The 14,016-nt window shown below is 33.6% G+C and overlaps 1 protein-coding gene across 1 annotated transcript; it reads right to left on the reverse strand.

The window, feature by feature from the left end:
* Nucleotides 1–642: 642 nt before the first annotated feature.
* On the reverse strand, nucleotides 643–13,879 carry LOC140044546 (adhesion G protein-coupled receptor E3-like). Its single transcript, XM_072089107.1, has 18 exons — nucleotides 13,867–13,879; nucleotides 13,332–13,601; nucleotides 12,767–12,880; nucleotides 12,360–12,425; nucleotides 9,651–9,709; nucleotides 9,038–9,143; nucleotides 8,758–8,880; nucleotides 8,210–8,294; nucleotides 7,798–7,915; nucleotides 7,353–7,420; nucleotides 6,618–6,729; nucleotides 5,768–5,883; nucleotides 4,510–4,615; nucleotides 4,004–4,224; nucleotides 3,563–3,629; nucleotides 2,883–2,986; nucleotides 2,082–2,250; nucleotides 643–1,161 (listed from the first exon to the last, which is right to left on the reverse strand). Exons 1-18 carry the CDS (start codon nucleotides 13,877–13,879, stop codon nucleotides 1,063–1,065), a joined length of 2,016 nt encoding a protein of 671 aa, XP_071945208.1. The 3' UTR covers nucleotides 643–1,062.
* Between the last annotated feature and the right edge of the window lie 137 nt (nucleotides 13,880–14,016).

The raw sequence follows: 14,016 nt of genomic DNA on the forward strand, positions 1-14,016 counted from the left end.
CTATATTAAAATGTATAAAGATCTAAGTCGATCAGGAGGATTTCATCTACGAATGTAAACAAAAATGTTTATATTTACACATGCCGTTCATGCAATAGAGAATGGATGATATTGGAAATGACGACGATGTTCATGATACATTCTAATCCACTGAAAATTATCCAAGTCCTGCATTTAACTATGAATGTTGGTATGCGTTTTTATCTTAGCACGGCGAGCTCAGTTATTGCCTTATTATAACTATGGCTGTTACAATCCTAAATGTTTACACTTTGTAATTTGCAGCGCATTCCAAAACAAGCGGTTTTGGCACTTAAAGGTCTTTCACACCTGTTCCGGCACGATTTCGGCACTGCGCCGGCAAATCCAATCGAACGTCAATGTTTCGTTTTCACGCGGCAATTGGCGCATAGCCGCGTGAAAACGAAACATTGATGTTCGATTCGCCTGACCGGAACCGTGCCGGAACAGGTGTGAAAGACCTTTCACACCTGTTCCGGCACGGTTGCGGTCCGGCGCCGGAAATTCCAATCGAACGCCAATGTTTCGTTTTCACGCGGCTACGCACATATCGATTGGCGCATAGCCGCGTGAAAACGAAACATTGATGTTCGATTCGCCGGACCGGAACCGTGCCGGTTCCGGTCAGGCGCCGGCAAGTCCAATCGAACGTCAATGTTTCGTTTTTACGCGGCTACGCGCATATCGATTGGCGCTTAGCCGCGTGGAGTGTCGTGAAAACGTTACTTTGGCATTCGATTCGCCGGACCGGAACCGTGCCGGAACAGGTGTGAAAGGCCCTTGAAAGACCCTTTACAGATATAACGGTTATTTTATTCTATTTCAATTGAAACGATTTGCTTAATTCTTTGCAGTAATAGTAACAAACGTTTATTTGTATTTGTTTTCTTTTGAGCACAGCCTTATTGATAACAAAAGCTATACTTCACTTTTAAGTGTTCATCTATAAATACAGCTCTATATATGATTTTTACTATATTACCTCTATGGTACCATTTTAAAGTTATAATACAAATAAATGACTTTTTTCTTATAAACATGCTAGGCCTTATTTTCATTCCTTATGGTCATTTCTGCCGTCTGTGATGTACCGGTAGTGACCTGGTTATTCAGGAAACGTTTCTGAAAACACTCCTTTACCTAAAGAAATGCAAAAATAAATCATCAGAGTGATGGTGCACAGTAAAGTCAACAGCAAGAAATTCAAACACGTAGGCGTACACTACATACAGTAAAACATTCTCAATAAAGTATGCTAAGTGCTATGTTCCACGTAAGAGTGGTGAGTTAGGAGAGTTAGCAAATTAAGTAGAAGCAAGTCTACACGGTAAATTTTACTGAACTTAACTCTGAGTTTGCCGGTGTTTGGAGATGGAGTCAGTTTGTCCATCTAAGAGGAGGATCGCATGAGCGCAAGGACTGTTATTTAATTCGCTGAGTTCATAAAACTCAAATTTTTTGAGAAGGTGCAATTCATTTTCTGTGGTTTGGTCTGTTGGAAAACTTTCGTTCCAATTTTGCAAACTAAAGTTTGATAGTGTTAGAAAGTAAGACAATTTTAAAATATAAAAGTAAATTAGGATTATGTAAAATATAAGCAATAAAGTATGAATAGTTAATCGAAGTATCGAAGAAAAACATGCGAACATAAATAAGCACCATGGTATATATTAGTAAAAACTAAGCAAGAGAGTGGTAACTATATGCCAGTCCGGAAACATGTAAAATTCCGCTAAACATAAGCGTTCTCCCAAAAATATATCTTTTTTTGGTGTAAACAAGTTGTCCAGAACTTGGATCCTGGTACGGATTTCCCAAATATTTAATAGAGTGGTCATTGACCACATACTTTTTGAGTAATCTTGTTAACAAACAGACCAAAAAACACACCCCATCGACTACATAAAGGAATTAAGTAAGCAAGACTCATGCAACACAGCAAAGTAACATCACCGGTAATATAAATAAAGTAAATGAATTAGTCAACAATATGAGTATGTAAGAAATAAGACCCAAACAAATTGAAGCGACGAAAGAAAAGTTCCTAGAAGAAATCATACCTCATTATCAAAAACGCAATACATCAAAAATATGAATATTCCTTGGCAGCCGTTTAACATGTTGAATACATATTCAATAAATGCTGCATCAGAACCAACAGCGAATGGTCCAATAAGCCATGCTGTGCCCATCAGAGGCAGCAGCATAAAGGTACCACGGGTAGCTTTCCTATGATAAACACAAATATTATAAAATGCATAAGTTTTAAAATAAATTCCATTACAAAACCATTACTAACTGATAAAAATCGCACTAGAAATATCGAGAGCCAGACTGGTCCGCCTTTGACGAACATATACTTCCTTATTTTTTACATGAATATATGCTTTATTTTAAAAACCATTAGGCCTACCGACCGCAAAACAAATTTGTCAATAAAAGAAGGGTTGACAAAAGAAAACCAAAAAGATTAGGCTAAAGATATTTGTGCCTGACTAATGAAGTTTAACAAAATATTATATTTAGCTAAAAATGAACAACTACTTCTGATACAATCTACAAAAAGGGACATTGAAAAAAAGACATTTAACACAAACACAGTTAAATCAACAATACAATGAATTAATTCTGTAATTATTCATAGTGAATATAATATACCGTAATATATATAATGGTTACGTATGTATAGCTGTTGTACGTATGTATAGCTGTTGTACGTATGTATAGCTGTTGTACGTATGTATAGCTGTTGTACGTATGTATAGCTGTCGTCTTTAGCATTGAACGCTGAATTATAATAAAAATCAAGAAAATTCTACTTACTTTAGGCGACATTTGGAAAAAGTTTTAAAAAAACCTACCTTAGCTGAGTCAATTTTTTCTTTTCACCTGTTCCCTTTCCCACCATATTTCCGGATCGATCGTATATTGTTTTCAAAACAATGCACATAATACCAGTGTTGATCTGAGGGGTATTTATTGAATAAAAAAGAGAAATAGTTTGGGAGATATACTATAAATTGTTTGAAATATCTACATTTGTAGTATTCTTGCTTTGCTTTGAAACCGAAACTGCTGCTTAATTGATCATGCACAGCATCGCCTTATTTTGGTGTGACGTTTAGGCCTACAGTTTTGTACTCACAATACGTTCATGTGCAATAAAACAAGACAAGGTTGAATAAACACCCACTTTAGTAATCTACTAATGGTTTCTATGTTAACAAATTGGAATATTTATTAAGCTCTGTAAGTTACTGATCTCTCGCAACTCTAATAAAAGACCAACAAAAGTTATTGAAACAGCTAAGATACGGTGTTTTAGTGGTGGGGTGTGGAGGGGGGGGGGGGAACCCATGGGGTTGTACGATTTAAGGTGTGTGTTTTGGAAACTATTATATTACATGTGCTGGCATCCGTTTAGAAGAGCGAAGACCGTCTCGTATTTGGAAAATTACAAACATGCGCATTATTACTCTGTCTTTTGGGATTTAAAAACAAAAATTCGTTGGCGGTATTTCGTACAAGAACTACTTTTTACCGTAACTATACAGATTGCAGGTGCAACAAATGTCCATATCATCCCAGTCTCTTGACTAAGCCAGCAACTGAAGTAACAAGATAGATACTAATGTTATTATTTAAATAGGTCTACTAGTACAGTAGTACGGTATACAAAATAATCAATGCTTATAAGTGCAATGGTACAAATAATTTCATGAAGTTTAAATAGAACATTTCATCTTTCTCCGAATGAAATTACTTAATATGTGTGGTTCACAATCATTCAATTAAATGAAAACAATCTTAGGCGTGTAACCATTATTTATAATGGTTTAAAAGATTTTAAATGCTAAATCATATTACATATATTTATAATAAGAATCTATTTACAATAGAAACACATGTAATAAATGAGATAGACTAAGTCTGGACAATTCAATAATAACGGAATTATATTAAAATATACATTTTAACTTACATGTGCTGGACATCGTAAACAGATGCAAATCCGGCAGAGGACACGGCAACAACAGTGATCGGCACACCATAGCAAAAAAATAGATAGTACCTAAGCCTGTTGTATTTAGTGTAAGACGACGTAGACACCATAAAGAAGAGGTATACGGCCTCGCCACACATCCAAGCGATTGTATTCAGAGAGGTTAAATGAAGAACAATGCTTATAAAACGACAGAACATCTGCAAAATAACCACAGCAGTTTAGGCTACAATCAAACCATTTATAATCTCATTCTTTCCTAATATCAAAATTGCATTATGGGATCTTGATGAAAATTAAAATTTACACGTACGATTTCAACTTTATCTGACATTTTCTGCTAGGAATCTGCTAAGGTAAGATAGGTATTGCTGAATGATGGCAGACATACAACAAAGAAGCTAGTTATGTCATTTTAATTCATGCGTATTTTCATAATGCGTTTCGGCTCGCGAAACGATGTTTAGTCGGTCGAAAGCACATACCTGGTTTTCTGTCTTGTTTATCCCAAAGATAAACAGAGTCTGCATCAGGATCATGTTCAGTACTAAGTTCTTATGAATTGAGTTGCGCAGTAACTTCCAGAGTTTGCTAAATGAGTAAATACATGTTTAAATTAGAATATTGTGGTAGTATCACCTAACATTAAATAACTATGTTCCCATTTTATTACTAGCATTAAAACTTACCGTAACTTATATACAAGGAGAACTTTGAATAAAAATCAAAATTCGTAAAAAGAATTTACAATGTTTTGTGATATTTCCATTTTTTTTTAATACATTCTTTTAAAAAATATATTTTTCATGGAATTTACTTCCTGTTGGTTCAATTAATAAATAATTTATTTCCAGTACTTACCGTTATGTTACTACTACGGAAGTTGTAAAAAACTGATTTACGTTCATTAAAAGCGGAATTAGACTTTCATTTTCTACATAATTACAAGGCATTAGGTGGTTTTCCTAAGTTATCTCAATGAATTACAGAGCAAAACTTACTCAAAAAAAATCGGTATAATTGCACAGTTTATAATAATGACACACGAGGCATATTTCATCTAGAGAGGTAGCAATGTTTATCTGTGGAATCAAACGAGCAGGAAGCCTACTCCACGATTTTTACCTGAATGGTTTCTGGTAAACTCCTAGTCTAGTAACCTATAAGTGGCATCCATATTTGAAGTGTATTTATGTAATGACATGACATACGTCGTTTCCAAAATATACTGTATTTTAAAAATGTATTATATCATGTACAAAATGAAGTGTGGATAAGTTGTTATGGTTATTTGTATGCATAATTAAAGCACTATGTAAGGTAAAGGTGAGTCCCGTGTTCTCTGAACGTACGGGAATGAGCTGTTAGGAGCTCATTGTACTAAGCCTCGGCATTATGTGGTAGGGTGGCCAGTTCCTTTCCACGTCGCCTTTTTCTCCCTAGTATTTTCAACCAGGTACTCATTTACAGCTGAGTGAACTGGGAGTTGTCGGGAATTGAACCCGGGTCTATCTGTATGACAGTCAAGTGTCCTAACCACTCGGCTATCCAACTCCTTGCACTATGTATAAAGGTTAAAAGTGTAAAAATCAGGAAATAACGAAAAAAGTAGAAAACGGAAATTTAACGTACGAAAACGAATGTGAATATAACACGTTTATGAAAGATTGAATGAATAAAGGTGGTGGTTAACCACAAAAGAGAAAAAAAAACTCCTAGTCTAATAAAATATTCACAACTTACGAGAATGAACAGTAAACGACTAGAGAAACTATCAATCCGACAAGCGATACAGAAACACATACTGTTGACATGACGCTCAATGTTTTGTTGTCGTCAACAACAGCATCTTCTTGAACCTAAAGAAAAGTATAAATTCTGATTTCCTCATTTATTTGAACATTTCAACAAACTTTCATATAATGTGTGTGTTTAGAAAGATATTCTATTTCAATTGGCGTATAAAAGTATCCCGAAAGTAAGAATTGTGACGTATGGGTGTATTGAATACTTATACGGGTTTTCGTCTTCTAATTATAGACTCGCACTGTATACAATGTAGTGAATTAACTCTGACCAAGTGACCAGGAGGAACTGGTTCGGCTCGTACGACGAGCGTGGGATATTGAGATGATAATTATTCCATGAAGCAGTGTATCGAATCGAACATGTATCAGGAAAATTTTATGAGATAATTTTATTAGCGTTGATAGTCTGACACGCATACAATTATGGCTAGGGTAGCTATTTTCACTTATTTTACCATCATGATAAAAAAATAACAAGGTTTTTAACTAGAGGGCCTATCTTTATAAGAAAAAGAAGTTTAATTGTACCCTTGGAAGTAATACCTTTATAAGGAAAGTAAATTCCTTTTGGCATATTAAAAAACCGTTACCAGTGGCGTAACGGCTATCAACGCTCACTGGCTAAACACAGGGGCCCTGGAGTTTATGGGGGCTTATACGCAGAGGAGAAAATAGGCATTAAAATATGTCGTCCTAAACCAGGGTCCTCAGGCCTCAGCGTTTACGACAGTGACCATAACAGTCACTTTTGTACACTCATTCGATAATGGAATATGATGACATACCTCATCTGTAGTAACCTTCATTAATACACAGAAACTTGTCAAGTGTTCTGAGTAGCAGGATATTTCATTTTTCGAGTGATGTCCCGTACCAACACCTTCGTCGCTCCAAGCCCTTTCATATAATATAATTAGTTAAAAGACAAGTGAAAACAAAAGAACACGCCATAGTTTAACTTCAAACAACACAAAATGCTTTGTTGAAACAAATGACAGTCCTGTGTTTGTATATATCCTCTGTAACATGGAATGTATATATACATTATATGTTAACTTAATATGCTATAGAAAAGCTAATTCGCATAAAACAAATTATATTCTGTATGAAGTATAGAGAAAATGTGTATGCAAATACAGTTTAAAAAAACGATGGACACTGTAGAAAAGAAATGAAAATATCTTTTATGAATGATTGCAAGAATTCAAAATTATAAGAGAAAATGAATATAATGGAAGATAACAAGAGAAATTAGTTAGACACCGACAGTGTACTAACCCTATTTTATTTACCTCCGCCAAGGAGGTATATGTAATCGATCAAATATATATATATATTATGAAATATTACGTAGGAGAATTTTACAGTAGTCCTTATTGCCCTAAAAATGATGAATGGAGATAGAAAACAGCGCAAGGAAATAAATAAATTTAGCCCTTACATTGTCTATCAAGTAGGCCTAGCACATGTTAGATTAGAAGAAAAAATACTAAATACTAAAATATTGTAAATTCACTTACATTTTCATTTCATCAAAGAACAAACACACGGGAACCTTTTTCTGAATCTTAGTTTCATTGTGTTCAACCTAACAAAATAATTTAGTTTAGTTTGGATAAAAATTTCGAGTTTATACAGTAGTAATAGGTGTGTCAGAGGTTAGGACTTTGGATACACATGCCACTAAAAGCCTCCGAGAACTAAAAAAGTAACTGCCAACCGGCTTTAAGCCTCCCAGTAGACGCATACTAGGACGCACGCACAAGTTAAGTCCTCGTTGGAACCAAGGCAATCTAAAAACAGGACACTGCGCTGGCTGCCAAGATGTGAACTTGTAACAGTCCTTTGATCTTATGTCTGGCTGCTACAAATACCAACAGTTACTGTACTATGAACCCTTTGATCTCCGTAGCTCAGCATTCCATTGTTAGATGTCCCTGTTGGGACTAAGCTTTAATAACTTACAAGATTCTCAAAAAAGCTGTAACGTAATGTTGCGTTCAGGTATTTCAAAGTTGCCATATCGTAAATACTGCATGAGAATATATTTTTAGTCAGGTACCGAAATTCGACGTTCTTGTCACTGCCAAACGAATACAAACAAAGTAACGTCAAATCACAAAGCGTTGCACCAAATAATATGAGAAGGTCTACCATAATACAAGGCTATCTAAAAGCTCAGTATTTTAAACAAATAATGATTATACTAAATACTGTACTATACAAATTATTTATTTATGTATCTTTTGCACGACTGCGGCGATGGCAATATGGTAACTAATATTAACCTGTCATACGAGTATTTTTGTAGGTATATCAATTCACAAGAATAATGTCTAAATGTAGTACATAATTGGATAGCAAAAATGGTACATACGTTTTTGTTTGTTCAACTCTTTCGCTCACAACATCGCTAATTCTGTTTGAGTAAGCAGTGTAGGATGCAATAACTAAAACGTCACCTAAAATAAAAAACATGGGTTTTCAATAACTAATACTAGTACTCTATAGTAAATACTTTGATACTTAAAATTAACAACTTGCAATCCTTCATCCAAACCCTACCCTACCCTACCCTCCCCACCCATACACAAACTAAAAAACGTTATCAGTAGTACACTTGAACCTACTGTCAGTAGTCAAAGGAACACGTTACAGTTTACCAAATTATCTTTATAAGATGGTCATTTTTTTTCTATACATATTTTAATTATCTACACCAAAAGCGAGTCATTACAACTTACAGAAAGAAACTTAGCTACAAGAACAAAATATTAAATGTCTTTATAGTTAGGGTGATTTAAATTATAGAAAAGTAATACTATTATAGAAAATATGAAAAAAATAACGAATTTTTACATGATTTCAACCGAGTTGCAAAACTTTCTTATTTTAAATATCGTTTGTGTGATGGTAAAAACCTACCTGTGAATGTACTTGCTTGGTTTGGTTGTAGTTGGAGTCCAAATTCCACCCTGCTATCACCTAACTCTACGCTAGTATTAACCGTGTCACTCTCATTTATACTTTGTACTTTTGCCAAACCAACTAAAGTTAAAAGAGAGGAGAGAGGGGGAGAGGGAGAGATACAGATTTTGGAGAGTTTAATTAGAACAAGTTTATTGAATACAATTAGGCCTACAGGTATGTTATTGACTTTGATATTACAGCTACAGATGCATGAACTCAATGTGGACATACTAACCGAAATTACTTTCATAGTATACTTCTTCATTAGATTCCATTTCATATATCTGTGCCAGAATATCATCTTCGAATTCTTTTATTTTATCAACAACTTGAAATATTCCCTGTAAGATAAAAGTGTTGCTTATTAATTAATATTAACATAAATAAAAATATTAGAGTCTTTAGTGAAGTAATAGTGGAGTGGAGTTGTGGCTTGGTTACTAATCTAAGGGTCCTGGGTTCAAGTCCTGTCATATGTCAGGATTTTTTCTCATGACAATTTGCAACCCCACTCTCAAATACTTGTAATAAGTCTTTGTTTAGGTAGAGCATCTTGTATTATGTTTGTCGTGTGAACAGGAGAGCCACCTTTGAGAGAAGGACAGTGATTTAGTTAAATTGTGGTTATCCTTGGCAATTTGCCTAAAATTGAATAATAAAAAAAATAATCATATTTGAAGTATAGTATACTAATGTATTTATTTTACACACATACATTGCAAACAAATACAAATATGCCTACTATTATTCAAAGACCCTGAGCATTTACTGTTAAAACAAAGTTCCTACTACCACAAACAAAATTCGTTCGACCCAGTTGAGCAGCCAGGCGTACTGTAAATACCAACCTCATTAGACACAGTCGTCGCCATACTGTAAAGATCAACCTCAGTATCGTCTGTGTTTCCTTAAAAAAAAACGTTGGTTACGAATGAAGTTAATTAATATATATCACGATTATCTTAAGTGGTTTCTTAGTCCTGATGAAAAAAGATTATTATAGTTAATGGCAGGTACCGTTTAGACGAAAATACATTTCTAATGATGACTTATTAGGCGTTCAATCTTAGAGAAATAATCTTCATTATTATATATCAAGACTCGTTTACTTTTCAGGCCTAACATTTGTATTTTATTCATTCATGTCAAGTACACTTGTAACTTTATAGCGCAATCAATAATTCATTTACTGATTATGCTATACAGTCACAACTTTAATAGTTGACAGAAATGTTATGTTACTTTATACTGTATAGTTGTAATCAAATAATAAACAATGCTTACAACAACCACTGTGATTGTAAATTGTTCAATAATAATAATATGAAAAAGAATTAAGAAGGAACGCATTATTAGTATGCTACAATAATAAAGGATGGAAATAGTTTTCGTTGGTAGAGCAAAATAAAATATACATAAAATATGTAAACAAATTTAAGATTCAACAACTGTACATGCATCAACATACTTATACCGATATATACATACACATTTAAAAAAGGATAACAACAGAACAGAACAAACTATTTCTGGCAAAAAACGGAATGCATTGGTCTAAATAAGCAGGCGGTTAGCTGATCCGAAATGGAAAAACTTGCTTCGATGCAGTCTGGAGAAGACACGCGCTAAGAAATACGAGTTTGCTTCCGAGTTCTCCGAGTTTTTTAAATGTTTATTAACTAACATGGAATTAAGACAACTTAAATACATTTCGACTTACAAATTACACAGTAATGTATATGGAAGAATTTAATTTAACCTTCGTGATTATTCGACTGTATTGAATTTTATCCATATCTTGACTTATATACTCTTACATTACTAAAATAATGTTTCATGGTTTGATATAAACTGACGTAGGCCTAAAACTAAAGTTATATCTATCTGTTAATCTTAGGTTACTTTTTGAGTGCAATGTTTTGTATTTTTTGTTCAACTTCAATTTATTTATATAATGAATTGCGATAATAAAGTCGAAGACAAAATGACGTAAAACGTGTTCAGAATTTGTACATATAAAAAATATCAATATCACCAGGGAAGAGTGTAATTTCTCTCTTTCCTGATATCACTCTCACCATTCAACAATGTTTTTTCTCTATGAATTGCACAAAAGGTAAAACCTCATTCATACGACCAAAAAGTGCACTAAAAAGCTATCGATTTCCGGTACGCCAGGGTGTAGATTTGTCTAGCCTAGTAGTGTATTTTATCTTGTAAATAACGCCACACAATGGCATGGTAATTACCAATTTCATAGACCCAACCTGAAGCAAATTCACCACCACCACCACCACCACCACCAAGTAGAATGTCTTCAGTAAGTTCACATATATATCCACTAACAAACATGATTGTACATACAATATAAGACTCCGCATCGTTTGGTACCGGTAATCCAGAAAACGTCAAGGGTGTTTCTCCCGTGTTTCCCCATGACCAGTTGTTGAGGTCACTCAGATTCAAGTCATCTTCTCGTAACAATCCGATGAGGTAAAGACCGGGTTGACAGTTTGATTGGAGATGAGAAAGTATGAATTTGAATGTTTCCACCGTTGTAATACTTGCCAGACGAAGTGATTCGGTTCGATCGTTTTGCAATGAAATCGATGGTGAAATACCAGTAACATAATATGATAACTCCACATTTGTTAACAGAACATTACAATCTAGAAAAAATATTCAGACATTTATTATCCATATTCCTGGATTGCTAATATACTTTTCTGTTTACCAGTTTATATTAATTGTTAGAAAACAGAAAAGAGTAACTTACTGGATTCAGCTTTTACTATTGCCAAAAGCAACAAGAAATGCCACAAAATGACCTGTTGCTTATGCATGTGGACATCAACTGACTTTGGCTGGTAGTAACTTCCCACAGTTCCCACAAACATTGTGCTGGCGAAACTAATTCAACCAATCACAAGCGAAAACTCTTTCACTGCCTGAGAGCAATGGCCAGTGATTGGTGTTTTACACACACAATGTATACAGAAAATGAAATATTATTCGTTTTTTTTCTTCTTCAGTTATTCAAACAAATTATACCACTGCGGTAAAAATAACAGTCACTCTAAATTGTAATATTATACAATACGATATCATTAAAAAAAACTTTATTTGATTAATTAACCAATTATTGTTATTAAATAAGTACTGTTATTAAATAAGCACCACTATCTGGGGACAGTTAGGTGTACAAGAGTGTACAATTTCAATATTCGGGAACATTGTTATTCTACTATATGTACAAAATGTGTAAACATGTAATTAACAAACAACTTTCATCATCATCATCATCATCTAAAAATACACCGCCATCTTAGATGACATGTTATACTCAATTGATTAATACTGTGAAATTTGGTGCGGCGACAATTTACGGTTAACCTAGGTAGGTAGGCCTACCGTATAAAATGGATATGGATGAAGTAGAAGAAGAATCTATTGTACTGAATTGTTTAGTAAAAGATACAATATAATAAAAAATAAATACAACAATAAACGCTAAACCGAAACGGTTTCTACTTTTCCTAAAACGCATGTAGTATTACCAGAAAATGTGATCTCTGTGGTGATTTCAGTATTAGCAGATGGGCAGTGGGTAGACTGATTGTAATCTATTATAAGAAAAAATATAGATAACTTCATTCTTATTTTCTGGTGATAAAAAGAGAGATCAATGCAGAACAGAAATAGTGGTCACGTGTCAAGAGTCAAGAAACTGACCTGATGTAATCTTTTCTCTTTAGTGTTTTTATTTTTCAATTTAAATAAATCGTCTAAATCAACAATCTACAATTTAATAATAATTTTTTTTTTTCAGGCAATACAAAACAGTCACATGGCGTAAATGTGACCAATCACAACTGGTTTCTAGAGTCGTTGAACCGATTCTGAAGTTTCAGAATAATTACTAATGAATGTAGAGTTTTTATAGTAAATAAAAAAAACTTCTTACGTTTTTCACAAACAGCTATCGCTTCATATTCACAATTTATTTTATTCCATTTTCCAGATGACGTTATTGCAATGCAGTGTGTTTCTTCAACGTCTGGTTCTTCAGTATTCGGGTCTATTTTTAACCATGATATAATAATTACATTACTTTAAAAAAAATACAAACCGCGCTTTCTTTTCATTTTAGTTTCTTTTATTAGCATATTCAATAAGGCAAGATGGAAATACTACATCGGTTTATATTACCCATTTTCTTTTCTTAAAAGAGGAAATGCGATGTACAGTATATCAACGATAATATAAGTTGACGATTCGGACAAAAAGAATGACGTACTATTGTATCTTAATTAAACAGAACAGTAATATTTCTTGAAAATCGATAAATCAAGTACAAAACCTAATTACTAACATTTAAAAATTTGACAGGTGTCCAATTTCATATATAATATTGTAAAGACATACTCACGTAATTACAGTAACTCACTTTCATAATTATGTTAATAAACTTCATTGAAATCAATCACTGATACTCATATTTCAACGATGATGTAAATTAAGTAACTTACATTGATAAGTTGTTTCTTCATTCGTAATGAACTTTGTAGACCAAACAAATGCTCCTTCAATATCTTCATAACCAATCCAAGCATTTTCCAGTGGAAAATCAAATATATTGTTTAAGATCCAGTCATTTTCTTCTTGACACGAAATAATCGCAAGATATCCTCCATACACAGCTTGACAAACCGTGCCACCTTCTTGATACGTCACCGATGACGTTGACTTCCCATAACAACTTGAAAACCTGATATTATAAATCATACCTTCAGGACAGTCTGTGGAATAAACATCGCTTTATATTTTATAGAAGAAACGTTAGAAATATATTCCAGTTCGTAACATTGTAAAACATAAATATAATATATATATTGCATTTATCAAAATTGTTTCAGCCTGTTTCAACATTTCTGTTACATATTATAACATTTTGTCAAGTTTATTTTTTTTAATCTTATTGTCGTAGCGGCGAAGTACATATGCCTATTTTGGTACTAATGCTACAAACTACAGCCAATTTACTGATTTTATTACAAGACAAACTTAGACCGTCCATGTTATACTGTAAAGTTTTTAAAAATGAAAAATGATCAATGAAAATCAATTGCTTTTTGTAATTGCCTAATATAAAACACACACTAAATTCACAGAATATCATATCATAGCTTCCAGGTGGAATGCCATCCTGTGACG

Source organism: Antedon mediterranea, chromosome 1, assembly GCF_964355755.1.
Source record: "Antedon mediterranea chromosome 1, ecAntMedi1.1, whole genome shotgun sequence".
Taxonomy (NCBI): Eukaryota; Metazoa; Echinodermata; class Crinoidea; order Comatulida; family Antedonidae; genus Antedon; species Antedon mediterranea.

Bases quoted from the DNA above. Each gene is read 5' to 3' on its own strand.
- LOC140044546 (XM_072089107.1), bottom strand. The intron at 9,710-12,359 runs GTAATACTACAT...TTTTTTTTTAAG, and splicing joins CACAGAGATCACATTTTCTG to GAAACACAGACGATACTGAG. The intron at 8,295-8,757 runs GTAGGTTTTTAC...TTTTTATTTTAG, and splicing joins CCAAGCAAGTACATTCACAG to GTGACGTTTTAGTTATTGCA.